The sequence below is a fragment of the Blennius ocellaris genome, assembly GCF_963422515.1.
Source record: "Blennius ocellaris genome assembly, chromosome: 2".
NCBI classification, from domain to species: Eukaryota; Metazoa; Chordata; class Actinopteri; order Blenniiformes; family Blenniidae; genus Blennius; species Blennius ocellaris.
The window spans coordinates 32,960,723-32,973,222 of NC_137651.1; the positions used below are offsets into that span (position 1 = coordinate 32,960,723).

General features: G+C 48.6%; 1 protein-coding gene across 1 annotated transcript in view; it reads left to right on the plus strand.

The window, feature by feature from the left end:
• The window catches only part of synrg (synergin, gamma), a 48,281-nt gene that overhangs the window by 15,164 nt on the left and 20,617 nt on the right, over window positions 1-12,500 (plus strand). The window contains 8 exon segments of the mRNA XM_080514596.1: window positions 2,522-2,599; window positions 3,162-3,358; window positions 3,802-4,071; window positions 4,141-4,280; window positions 9,012-9,139; window positions 9,390-9,452; window positions 10,699-10,728; window positions 11,892-12,500. The exon segment at window positions 11,892-12,500 is cut by the window's right edge and continues 306 nt beyond it. Coding sequence (XP_080370722.1) covers window positions 2,522-2,599; window positions 3,162-3,358; window positions 3,802-4,071; window positions 4,141-4,280; window positions 9,012-9,139; window positions 9,390-9,452; window positions 10,699-10,728; window positions 11,892-12,500 — 1,515 coding nt within the window.

Genomic DNA, 12,500 nt, shown 5'->3' on the forward strand with positions numbered 1-12,500 from the left:
CCCGAGGATTTGTTGTTTGACTCCAGCATCGTTTCCGCTGCCTTCACGTGTCAAAGCATGTCGTGTCCAGTAGAAATGCGCACGACGTTCCCCTTTCGTGAACCCGTTGCACGTGAAGTTTGTTTGAGGGCAGAAAGCATGAAGAGGTTCTAGCTGTTGGTTGTTGCAACTCCACCTTGACGTGACTCACAGCAGCGAGGCTCAGCAGCCTGAGGGACCCAACAGGAGTCCCAACCAGCAGCGTCTGGCGCTAAAGCAGCTTGTCCCTCCTTCAGGCCCGTCCCTGGAAGAGAAGCTGTTCTCCTCCTGCGACTTAACTGCCGATCACACGGCCCAGGTGAGCTTCAGGACCAGGCGGAGCTTGACCCAAGTGGCCCCGCGGGCCAAGGTGTCGGCCCAGTTCCAGCCCAGCGCCAGAGCCAGGAACTGGGCCGCGGCCCCTCGGGACCTGAGGTCCGCCTTCGCCACCGAAAACCTCCCCGAAGCTCCGCCTCCGGCCACCGGCCCGCCTCCTCCTCCTCCTCCTCCTTGCGACAGTGGTGAGAGAAGAAGCTGTTCTCCGGACTCCCGTTCTCTCCTCTTGCTTGTCGCCGCAGCGTTAAAAAACACAATCAAGGCTTCCGAGACTTGCTTCGATTCTTTCTTAACCCCCGACGGCGTCACTTCCGACCTGCTGATCTCCTTCGGGTCACGTTTGATTGATGCCGGGTGGCGGAGGGGGCGTCGGCCTCGCTGCTGTAAAATGAAATCAAGCTAACATTCTTTTCACCGCTGTGATTGCTCTGAGGTGCCCTTCCTGCTCTTTTCTACTGCTTTTTCTTTTTTCTTTATTATGATTATTTTAAGCGTCTCTGCCCTTTCCTCTGTCTGCTTGTTTCCTTGATTCCTCTCTCATGCCCTCTGCGCCTCCTCGCTGGGGATGAACTGTGTCCGTCAAGGTCCTTGGGTAATAAACACCTGCTGGCTAAATAAGCTGCGGCCTGTTCGCTCGCTGTGCGCCGCCCTCTCAGGACGACCTCTGGCGCACACGCCGGCTGCTTTGGTTTAACAGGGACTGTTGGATTGGCAGGGGCCACTTGGGGCCCGGCGTAATCCAGGGCTGATGGTGCATGCCGCTCCGCTCCGCCGCTCCGCCCCTCCTCTTGCTCTGTTTATTTGTTTGTCTGTGTCCGTGTCCTCCGTGTCACCCGGGGAAATATGGCGGCGACTGGGGGGCAGGGGGGGGGGGGGGGGGGGGGGTTTGTAATAAGATTCAGTTTAACGGCCCAAGACTGATGGGAGCATTATGTGCAAAGTGCCTGCCTGAGTAAACACATGGCACCGCGGAGTGTTGGGCTCAAAATGAGCCGACTGAAATGTTTGTTAGACTCTTTTTTTATTTTTTTTAAGAATAAATTAGGTCAGTGTCGGCAGCTAAATTAGATTTTCTTTTTCTTTTTCATAAAAGCCAGTCGTCTCTCTCTCTGTCTCCTTGAGGCTGAAAGTGACTCAGACTGATTTCTAGATGTGTGACGCGGCGAGGAGGCTTGTGATTCAGAGCAGGAGAGCGTCACAGCTGCAGCGAAGCCTCCCAGACATCAGGCGTAGGAATTTGTCCAGTTCGATTCCTGGAGGGGCAAGCAGCTCCACCCGGGGGCTCTGGCCCGTCGGGGGGTGACGAGCCTGGCCTCTGGCCCGGTTAGATAGAAGAACTTTGAAGTTTTGAAGGTTTTTGGTTTGTTTTTTTTTCCAAAAAATTACTTTTATTTTGAAAAACGGCATCAAAACTAGCTAATTCGCTAGTGATCCATGACCGCGGCGCCTCCATTGGGCCACCTACCAAATTTCAGCTGAATCGAACAATATTTGTTAGCATGCTAATGGGCACGCTAGGCCGCAAGCTATCCGATCCACCTGAAAATCTCAGGCGGTACTCGGCAGGTGCCCCCGAGCTGGAATCTGGTCTCATCTCCATCCGGGTGTGAATGACATAGCACTGATGGAACATGAAGCGTTTTCGAAATCTGGCACCGACATCATTTTCCTGCCCTTAGGCCAGGCATCCATCAAAAGTAGCTAATTAGCTAGTGATCCATGACCGCGGTGCCCCCATTAGGCCACCTACCAAATTTCAGCTGAATCGAACAAGGTTTGTTAGCATGCTAACTAGCACGCTAGGCCACGAAAATCTCAGGCAGTACTCCCGACTCGGTGCCCCGAGCCGGAATCTCACTCCTGGTGTGAATGACACAGCACCGATGGAACATGAAGGGTTTTCGTAAACCGCCACCGACATGGTTTTTCTGGCCTTGGGCTTTTCGTAATGTGCGTCCAACATCATGTTTCTGGCCTTGGGCCAGATCGTATGGCTGGACCGGACTGTTGCTGTGACGGCTCAACTCAGTGTGTGTGTGTGTGTGTGTGTGTGTGTGTGTGTGTGTGTGTGTGTGTGTGTGTGTGTGTGTGTGTGTGTGTGTGTGTGTGTGTGTGTGTGTGTGTGTGTGTGTGTGTGTGTGTGTGTGTGTGTGTGTGTGTGTGTCAGGTGTTGGCGTGTACCCACAACAAGAGCACATCCAGCCCATGCTGCCAGCCTGGGTTTACAACGACACTCTGGTTCCAGGTAAACATTCACCCTCGTCTACATAATATTACTACAATTTCATGTTCCCACCCAACAACTGCTATAATATTGTGTTGATTTCTAGCTTTAAAAAAAAACTATAGACATATAATGCGTTTTATTTATGACGTACATGTGTTTCTTTGTTGTTGGTTTTTCCCCCCAAGTTGTCACTTTATATCTTCGCAGAATTCCGGGAAGGTTGTCATTCATTATTTAAAACTGTATTTCAGTTGCTTTTAAGTACACGTATAAACCTCTAGTTAGTAGATTCACAAGGTGTTTTAAATGAATATTCACGCTGTTCGGAAGTGTTATTAGATGGTTTTATATACAATATAATGAAAATATAAATGCACAATGCAGCATTTACATGCTTTTAAAAAAAAAATATATATCCCTTATTTTATAATACTTAAATACTTTTTGATGATTGTGGTTGGATATATGTTCTATGTCTCTACTAGTAGAAGCAGAATGTGATGGATTTTCCTTTATGATATCGAGTTCATATTTACCTACAAGAATGACTGTTGTTGTTTTTTTTTCCTTTCCTCTGCAGAAATGTTCAAGAAGGTTCTGGAGTTCACCATGACGCCGGCGGGCATCGACACGGCCAAGCTCTACCCCATACTGATGTCGTCGGGCCTCCCCAGGGAGGCGCTGGGGCAAATCTGGGCGTCGGCCAACCGCACCACGCCGGGCATGCTGACCAAGGAGGAGCTCTACACCGTCCTGGCGCTGATCGGCGTGGCCCAGGTGAAACACTGCAGCCAAAACTAATTACCCCCCACACCCCCAGTTAGATACTGATAACTTTGAGGTTTTGAAGGTTTTTGGTTTGTTTTTTTTCCAAAAATTACTTTTATTTTGAAAAAACCGGTGTCAAAACTAGCTAATTAGCTAGTGATCCATGACCGCGGTGCCCCCATTAGGCCACCTACCAAATTTCAGCTGAATTGAACAGTGTTTGTTAGCATGCTAACTAGCACGCTAGGCCGCGTGTTGTGAATCTGCCCGCTATATGGCGGCGACCTCATCAGCCGCCCGTCACCCCACCCACCCCCCGGGGGAGGATGCCAATCTGCAGGCAGCTCACGGAGCGCCGCACGCCACCGCATCGAATTTGGCGGCGGCGGCTTTTCGTTTTTTTTCCCGTTTTGTGGCGGTTCCTTTGTGAAAGTCCTGTGGCGTCGTTCCAGAGCGGCCTCCCGGCGATGAACCTGGAGATCCTCGCTCAGTTCCCCTCGCCACCCCTGCCCAACCTGCCGGCGCTGGCCATGGCCCTGGCCCCCGTCGTCCTCCCTCAGCACCAGCAGCCCATGATGACGCAGCCCGCCGTCTCCATGGCGATGACCATGCCCACACCAGCACCCCCGGTCATGGCCATGAAGCCTGCAGCAGCAGCAGCAGCGGCGGCGGCTCAAGCGCCCACAAACACAAACTTCATCGCCAGTTTCCCTCCCGCACAGGTAAGGGCAGCCACACCCGTAGAACGTGGTGTCGTCCGCTCGCCGCCGTAACGCCACCTTGAATCGCAGGCGGCCAAAGCCGACGACGACGACTTCCAGGACTTCCAGGAAGCTCCCAAGGTGGGGACGGGCGACCAGGCCTTCGCCGGCTTCCAGGGGGAGTCGGGAGGGAGTTTCACCAACGTCATCACACCACAGCACCAAAACAGGTACCGGGTGCAGTGGGGAGATTTACTACATCGTGTATATTTAGCTCAGAACATGGAGAGAAAAAACTCTTTATCCATCTGGAAAATTTGAAAACAAATAAATAAATATATATATATTTTATTTTTTTAGAGGGATGAAGACAGTTTATATATATATATATATATATATATATATATATATTTTTTTTTTTTTTTTTAAATATATATGTATATATTTTTTTATATATATATAATTTTTTTCTGAGGGATGAAGACAGTTTATATATAATATATATATTTATATATATTTTGTATACATGTATATATATTTTCAGAGGGATGGAGACAGTTTATATATATATTATATATATTTGTTTTATATATATATATATATATATATATATATATATAGTTTATATAGTATATATATATATATGTCAGGTTTAGGCTATAGACATTTATTAAATCTGCAAGAAAGAAGAAGACGACACGAATGAGCTTCAGTTACTCGCGAGGAGAAATGGCCAGGAGCGCCCAAGTTCACCTCCGACCCACTCTGACCGTTTCTCCTGCGTCTTTATTTCATTTAACAAAGAGGAGGGTTCACATGTACGTCATAGAAACAAACATTTTGTGTGCTTAGCAGTTTATCAACCGTCAGTACAATCTCAGGACATCCCGCGCTCATGAGACGGCGAGACGGCAGCTGTGTGGAAGATGTGTCTTTCTGTTCATCAGCCTCGGTCAGGGTTCCTTATCAAGCTCAGAACGTTGATTAGTCAAAGTTAAACAACAGCGCCTGAGTGGCGCTGCTCAATAAAGACAGAAGAAATAAGACTGAGATTAAGCATGAATATGGAAACTATATATAAAAACATTCTAACAATATATGTATCTTGTTCATTTGGGAATACAATGGTACATACAAACAATATACAATAGATATAATTTCATAGCCGCCTTCTTTCTTTTTTTCCCCCAAACAATAAAAATAAAATAAATAAACAAACCCAAGACCAATAACAAAAAGCTGTGTCTCTAATAGTAGATATCCTCTGAAAATATTGAATGGCGTTCACCCGACATGCCCCTTGTTTATTCATTCATCTGCAGTAATTAAGGTTTTATTTTCTGCCCCGGGTGACTATTTATAGTCTTACAGTCACACACATTGTCTTAATATCTTGTAATAACCTCAGAATAGCAACGAGTTTGGGTCGTCTTTTAACAAATTCATTTCAGTGGACAGTCGATCAGCTCATTTCTTTCTAGTACTTTCTGAGGGGAAACTTGTCCGTTCAGCTTCGAGGGAGGCTGAGAGGCAATTATCCGCCCGGAGACGGCAGAAATTAATTATCTTAACATCTCAGCAGTTGAGGCACTTTTTAAAGTCCCAATTTCCTCCCGTGAAAAAAAACATGGAGTCCCGTCTTGTTTCCACTGGTGGAACAACAATTCCCCTCAGTCGTCATGTCGTCTAGTTAAAGGAGGAACTGGAGGAACCTGGTTTTGCTCCGCCAGCCTTTTGACGTCTTTGAGAAAACGTACACATTCTGTGAGATGAAAGATTTCTCTGACGTTTGTCAGAGCAGCGTTCACTTTGATGTTTTCCGAAGAGGTGTATTTGTTTGTGTGTGGAGCACAGGAGCTTCTTATCGTCACACAAACACTGAACAAAGAGGGAAACGTCCAGCAAAATATGCGCGCCACACTAATTTACCAAATTGCACAAAAGACCTGGGAACAGAAATTGCGAGTTCCAGTCCTTTGTGGCGGTCTTTGGTGGTTGCCTGGCCACTTGAACCCGAGAACTCGTGTTTGTTTGTGCGTATCAAGCCAATCACACTTGAAGCTGCTTTTGAGTTCTGAGCACCACTTGCAGGCCGTTCACTGCAAATACTTCCTTCAAAAAAGAACGATTGTGAAGCTCGAAACCAGAAACCTTTCATGTCGTTTAACTTCAAACGTCTTTTGGAACGTGTGAAACACATTCAGGGGAAATAAATGTAAATGGGATATACGTGTCACCGTGTTCCCATAAAAGATGGCCGACACACTATCGAGTCTGATCATTTCTCATTTGTAATTAAAACAAGATGAATGTTTCTGGAAACTGTAGGAAAAACTAGAAATGAGCAATTCTGGTCATTCGTCCAATTAAAGCTGGTCGATCTGTCAACAAAGTGAATCCATGTGTTTCTCAAATTGTTTCTTATTTTGATCCACGGTCCAAAGAGTAAAATGATTTGAATCTTAAAACCCAGCAGTAAATAACAGCCGTTACTTTCTAACTGGATTTGTTATTTATGAGCTCCTCAAGGGTTTGAGCCGGAGATACGTTATTAAAATAAACCATCAATATCTGACATCTCATTAGCTCACTTAAAAACAGGCGTGTGTGTGTGTGTGTGTGTGTGTATATATGCATATATATACATGCATATATATATGTGTGTGTGTATATACACATATATATATAATCATACACACACACACACACACGTGTATATACATAATTGTGTGTGTATATATGTATACGTGTATATATGTATATGTGTGTGTGTGTTTTTACATACACGCATATATATACACGTATACAGATGTGTGTGTGTGTATATATGTGTGTTTGTATACATATACAGATGTGTGTGTTTGTATACATACATATGTGTGTGTATATATGCATATATATATATACATACACACGTGTGTGTGTGTGTGTGTGTGTGCATATATATACATACATATATATGTGTGTGTATATACACATATATATAATCATACACACATACACGTGTATATACATAAATGTGTGTGTCTGTATATATGTATACGTGTATATATGTATATGTGTGTGTGTGTTTTCACATACACACACGCATATATATATACACATATACAGATGTGTGTGTGTATATATGTGTGTGTTTGTATACATATATGTGTGTGTGTGTGTGTGTGTGTATATATTTACACACACATACATGTGTGTATATACACACATATGTATGCAGATATATATATATACATACACACACATATGTGTATATACATCTATGTGTGTACATGTGTGTGTGTTTTTATATACACACACATATATACACATATATGTGTGTGTGTAAAATGGATTTCACAAAATTTCTCATTCATTTAAGTGATGAAAACAACCCAAAGCAGCTCAAACTTATTTACTGTTGTCGTCGCTGAAATATCTTGTAATATAAGACCAACCCCGGTTTTGAATGATCGATTCGGCAAATTGTCCCAGTTTCCTGGAGAAGTTGTGGCCCGACTCCAGTTTCCCTCCAGTAATTGTTTGGGATGTGATCCCAACCGCGAGGAACGATTTCCGACCGCGAGGAACGATTCCCGACCGCGAGGAACGATTCCCGACCGCGAGGAACGATTCCAGACCGCGAGGAACGATTTCCGACCGCGAGGAACGATTCCCGACCGCGAGGAACGATTCCAGACCGCGAGGAACGATTCCCGACCGTGAGGAACGATTCCCGACCGCGAGGAACGATTCCAGACCGCGAGGAACGATTCCCGACCGTGAGGAACGATTCCCGACCGCGAGGAACGATTCCAGACCGCGAGGAACGATTCCAGACCGCGAGGAACGATTCCAGACCGCGAGGAACGATTCCCGACCGCGAGGAACGATTCCAGACCGCGAGGAACGATTCCAGACCGCGAGGAACGATTCCAGACCGCGAGGAACGATTCCCGACCGCGAGGAACGATTCCCGACCGCGAGGAACGATTCCCGACCGCGAGGAACGATTCCAGACCGCGAGGAACGATTCCAGACCGCGAGGAACGATTCCAGACCGCGAGGAACGATTCCAGACCGCGAGGAACGATTCCCGACCGCGAGGAACGATTCCCGACCGCGAGGAACGATTCCCGACCGCGAGGAACGATTCCCGACCGCGAGGAACGATTCCCGACCGCGAGGAACGATTCCCGACCGCGAGGAACGATTCCAGACCGCGAGGAACGATTCCAGACCGCGAGGAACGATTCCCGACCGCGAGGAACGATTCCCGACCGCGAGGAACGATTCCAGACCGCGAGGAACGATTCCAGACCGCGAGGAACGATTCCCGACCGCGAGGAACGATTCCCGACCGCGAGGAACGATTCCAGACCGCGAGGAACGATTCCAGACCGCGAGGAACGATTCCAGACCGCGAGGAACGATTCCAGACCGCGAGGAACGATTCCCGACCGCGAGGAACGATTCCCGACCGCGAGGAACGATTCCCGACCGCGAGGAACGATTCCCGACCGCGAGGAACGATTCCCGACCGCGAGGAACGATTCCCGACCGCGAGGAACGATTCCCGACCGCGAGGAACGATTCCCGACCGCGAGGAACGATTCCCGACCGCGAGGAACGATTCCCGACCGCGAGGAACGATTCCCGACCGCGAGGAACGATTCCCGACCGCGAGGAACGATTCCCGACCGCGAGGAACGATTCCCGACCGCGAGGAACGATTCCCGACCGCGAGGAACGATTCCCGACCGCGAGGAACGATTCCAGTGCTCAACCTTCTGAAGAAGTCGATGTATAAAACCCGTTGTTGTGCTTGTCGGGTTTTCTTGTTTTCTCCTTTAGTGGCGAGAAAAGAAAAGTCTGTCGCTCAACAAGCGTTGTGATCCCGGGTCAAGTGATATTTTGTGGGGATTCTGGGGGATGGAGTTCCACGTTGAGCCTGACCGCAGCCCTCTGTGTCCCTGCAGCATGGCCGCCATGCTGACGCCGGTGTCTGGCTCCGCCTCCGCCGCCACCACGTCCTCGGATAAGTACGCTGCGTTCAAGCAGCTGTCTGTGGATCAGCCCGCCGAGCCGCCTCCCCCCCCAACCTCAGGTACGACCATGAAAAGTCGCTGATCTCCACCTCAGACGGTACAGTCGGCGTGTCGCTTACGCCGACGACTAGCGAAACGCCTCGTTGAATCCAGAGGCTCAGAGTGATTTTCTAAAAGTTCCGCCACGAGGAAACAAAAGTGGGAAGTGGCGTAAACGCCACGGCGGCGCTTGTTTGCTCGTTGGACACGTTGTGTGTTTTTTTCCTGCTTCCTGTGTGATTCCGGTCTCCTGTGTTTGTCCCGACCCAGATATCGGAGACAAGTACAGCGTCTTCAGGCAGCTGGAACAACCCGCCGACAAGAAACCAGTCGGTAAGGAACCTCTCTCCTTCATGCAGTTTCACGACAGACACGTTTTACTGATGCGCTTGTTGTATTAAAGTCCCAGTGAAATGTAAAACACTACTTTGCAAAAAACATAGTTGTGGTTCTACTTGTAAGGTTCCTCCGACTCTGCCCCTCCACTGTTGTCGCATAACAAAGTTATTTGAATTTTGAATCTACAGCCGAGGACGTCGGGGGAATCCTTCTTCGTGGGCGGAGCCTATGTGTGACATCACGAGTTGTGTAGATCTGGATCTGTTGTGTTTATATCGGCTTGTTTCCTCTTAAATATCCAAGTTTTTACAGTGTTTTGAAGTTCTAGTCGACGTTTTATGAGCCTTGATGAAAGATTGAGCCTGGAAGAGACCAGAGAGGAGGAAAGGAGGACGGGCGGCGGGAGCGGCTAGACATTAGCTCGGGCGGCTAGCGGGAGCCGTTAGCTCGGGCGGCTAGTAGGCGATCCAGTAACACCTGGACTCATCTCCGGTGATTCCTCAGTCTTCTAGCTCTTGGACGTGTTGGATCCAGGAAGACGGTCGTTCTGCCAAAAGTCAGGAGCCTCAAAGCCTCAAAGGTGAAAAGTGGCGGCTGCTGAGGCGAGGAGACGAGGACGAATGGAGGACGAAGCGTCTTCTGCTTCCTCAAACATGTTCCAGACGGGGTCACCGATGGCAGAACCACCTTCTGTGTCTTCTTCATCAATCACTGGGTTTGAAATGACCATGATGATGAAATCTGGTTCAATTCAGCCTCTTCGTGGTCAAAACTCTGATCCTCCATAATGTAAACACAACTTGGGCGTGTGCACAACTCGTGATGTCACTCTGTTATTGTCAGAAGCTCCGCCCAGCAGAGGAAATAGCACCGTTTATCGCTATTTTCTCTCAGATTGTCGTGTTTGAACATTTGACCTTCAGCCAGTTAGCAGGAAAATGTTCTAGAAGAGACACCAGAGGGTTCTGGAGGTGGAACCTTCATTTCACTGGGACTTTAAGGGTTATATATATATATATATATATAAGGTCTGTTCACCATATAACAGTCAGAGGTCTCAATGAAACCATCCTACCCAGAAAAACCCACGTGAAGAGAGTTGTTGTTGTTGACGGCCCTGTAATTGAACCCTGGACTGTAACGTGGCTAAAGGCCGTCGGGCCGCCACGATGCCACGATGCCGTTGCTAGCCTGCGGTGCTGATTCCGCTGTGTCTCCCGTCCGTGTTTCATTAGAACAGTTTCCGACGGGGACGACGCTCACGAACCCAGTAAGTCGTGTTTTTTGCAGTGACCTTTTTGTCCGGCGTTTCCTTAACGAGCCCATTAGTCGTGTTTCCTCCGCCGCCGTGGACAGAATCTGTTTCAGTCCACGCATTTATTAAACCACTGGGATTCAACCACTGCATTCTGACTTTGCTTCCCCCCTCGTGTGGTTTATATCAGAGTTTTGTTGCATAATCTGATAAAACAAGACACGTTTTTCACTCGATACTGGTGAATTGTTCTCCTGCAACAAATGCCCATCTTGCGTTTAGTTTTTTAGATTTGGTCTTTAAATTATTAATGTACAGCTTTTTAAACTGACTGACTGTAAATATTTTGCAGTTGCAATGAAATTGTTCAGTATTTATAATACGTTTACTCTTGATGTTTATCACGATATTGTATGTACAAGCTCACGATGCAGTTTCAAGGCCGGATTTAGTGTAACTATCAGGGTGTGGTACATGAGCTCCCTCTAGTGGTTCACGAGGGTAAGTCATGAATATATTATAGTCAAATGTATTTGCAAACATATATATTTATCAAAATAGTGCATAAATTAGAATGAAAACATATAAATTAAACTTTCTTCAATACGTGATTCTCAGGGTACATGAGCTCCCTCTAGTGGTACAAGAGGGTAAGTCATAAATAATATATTATAATCAAATGTATTCGAAAATATATATACATTTATCAAAATAGTGCAAGAATTAGAATGAAAAAAATATAAAAGATATGACTTCGTGAATGAGTTAACATGGATTGGCTGCGCTAGTTCAGGTCGGCCATGTTGGCGGAGAAGGAGACGTTTGAGCAACACGGTTTTTAAGGCCATATTTACCCAGCATGCAGCGTTCAGCCGAAGACCAGGACCTCCTGGACCTCCTTCGCATTCCGCCTCTGGCGAAAAACGGGCATTTGGCGATCCGTCGCACCGTTTTCCCCCTCGGAAACCCGCCGGCCGGCGATTTTTTCCGATGCAAAGCGGCAAACTGGCGTGTTAAGATGGACATTTTCTGCACAACGGCAATCGCTTTCTTCACCGCATGCGGACGAGTGGGCGCTCAGACGCCGTGCAGTGCCGCCTGGCTTCCTGTCTGCTAAGGCTGCTGAAGTCGCTCCGCTTTGTTGCTCTTTGATCTTGAACTTCTTCTTCTCTTCCCAGGCGAGGGCTTCGCCGACTTCAAGTGCGTCGGCGCCGACGACGGCTTCACGGACTTTAAGACCGCCGACAGCGTCTCTCCTCTAGACCCCTCCGATCCGGCCAAGACCTTCCAGCCCGCCTTCCCCTCTGCCTTCCCCAACCCCCAGTCTCTCCAGCAGCCCCAGAACCCTCTCAACATGGCCGACCTGGACCTTTTCTCCACCATGGCGCCCGCGGCCTCGGCCGCCGCCGACGCCAAGTCCAACACGTTCCCCTCCGTCCCCGTGCCGCCGCCCGCCAAGCCTCCCGGAGGAGGGACGGACGAGTTCGGCGACTTCACCCTGTTCGGCTCCTCCTCCGCCGCCGCCGCCGCCCCGGCCTCGGCGGCAGGTGGCGCCGCCGCCGCCGCCGCGGCTCCTCAGGACGACTTTGCAGACTTCATGGCTTTCGGCAGCTCGGGCGGAGAAGCCAAAGGCGAGGGCGGCGCGGGCGACGCCTCGGTGCAGCGGCCGCCGCCGCACGGCTCGGACAAGTACGACGTCTTCAAGCAGCTCTCCCTGGAGGGGGGCCTCGCCCACGACGACGCCGCCGCCAAGGAGCGGTGCGGCGGCTCCTTGGCCTCGCTCCGCG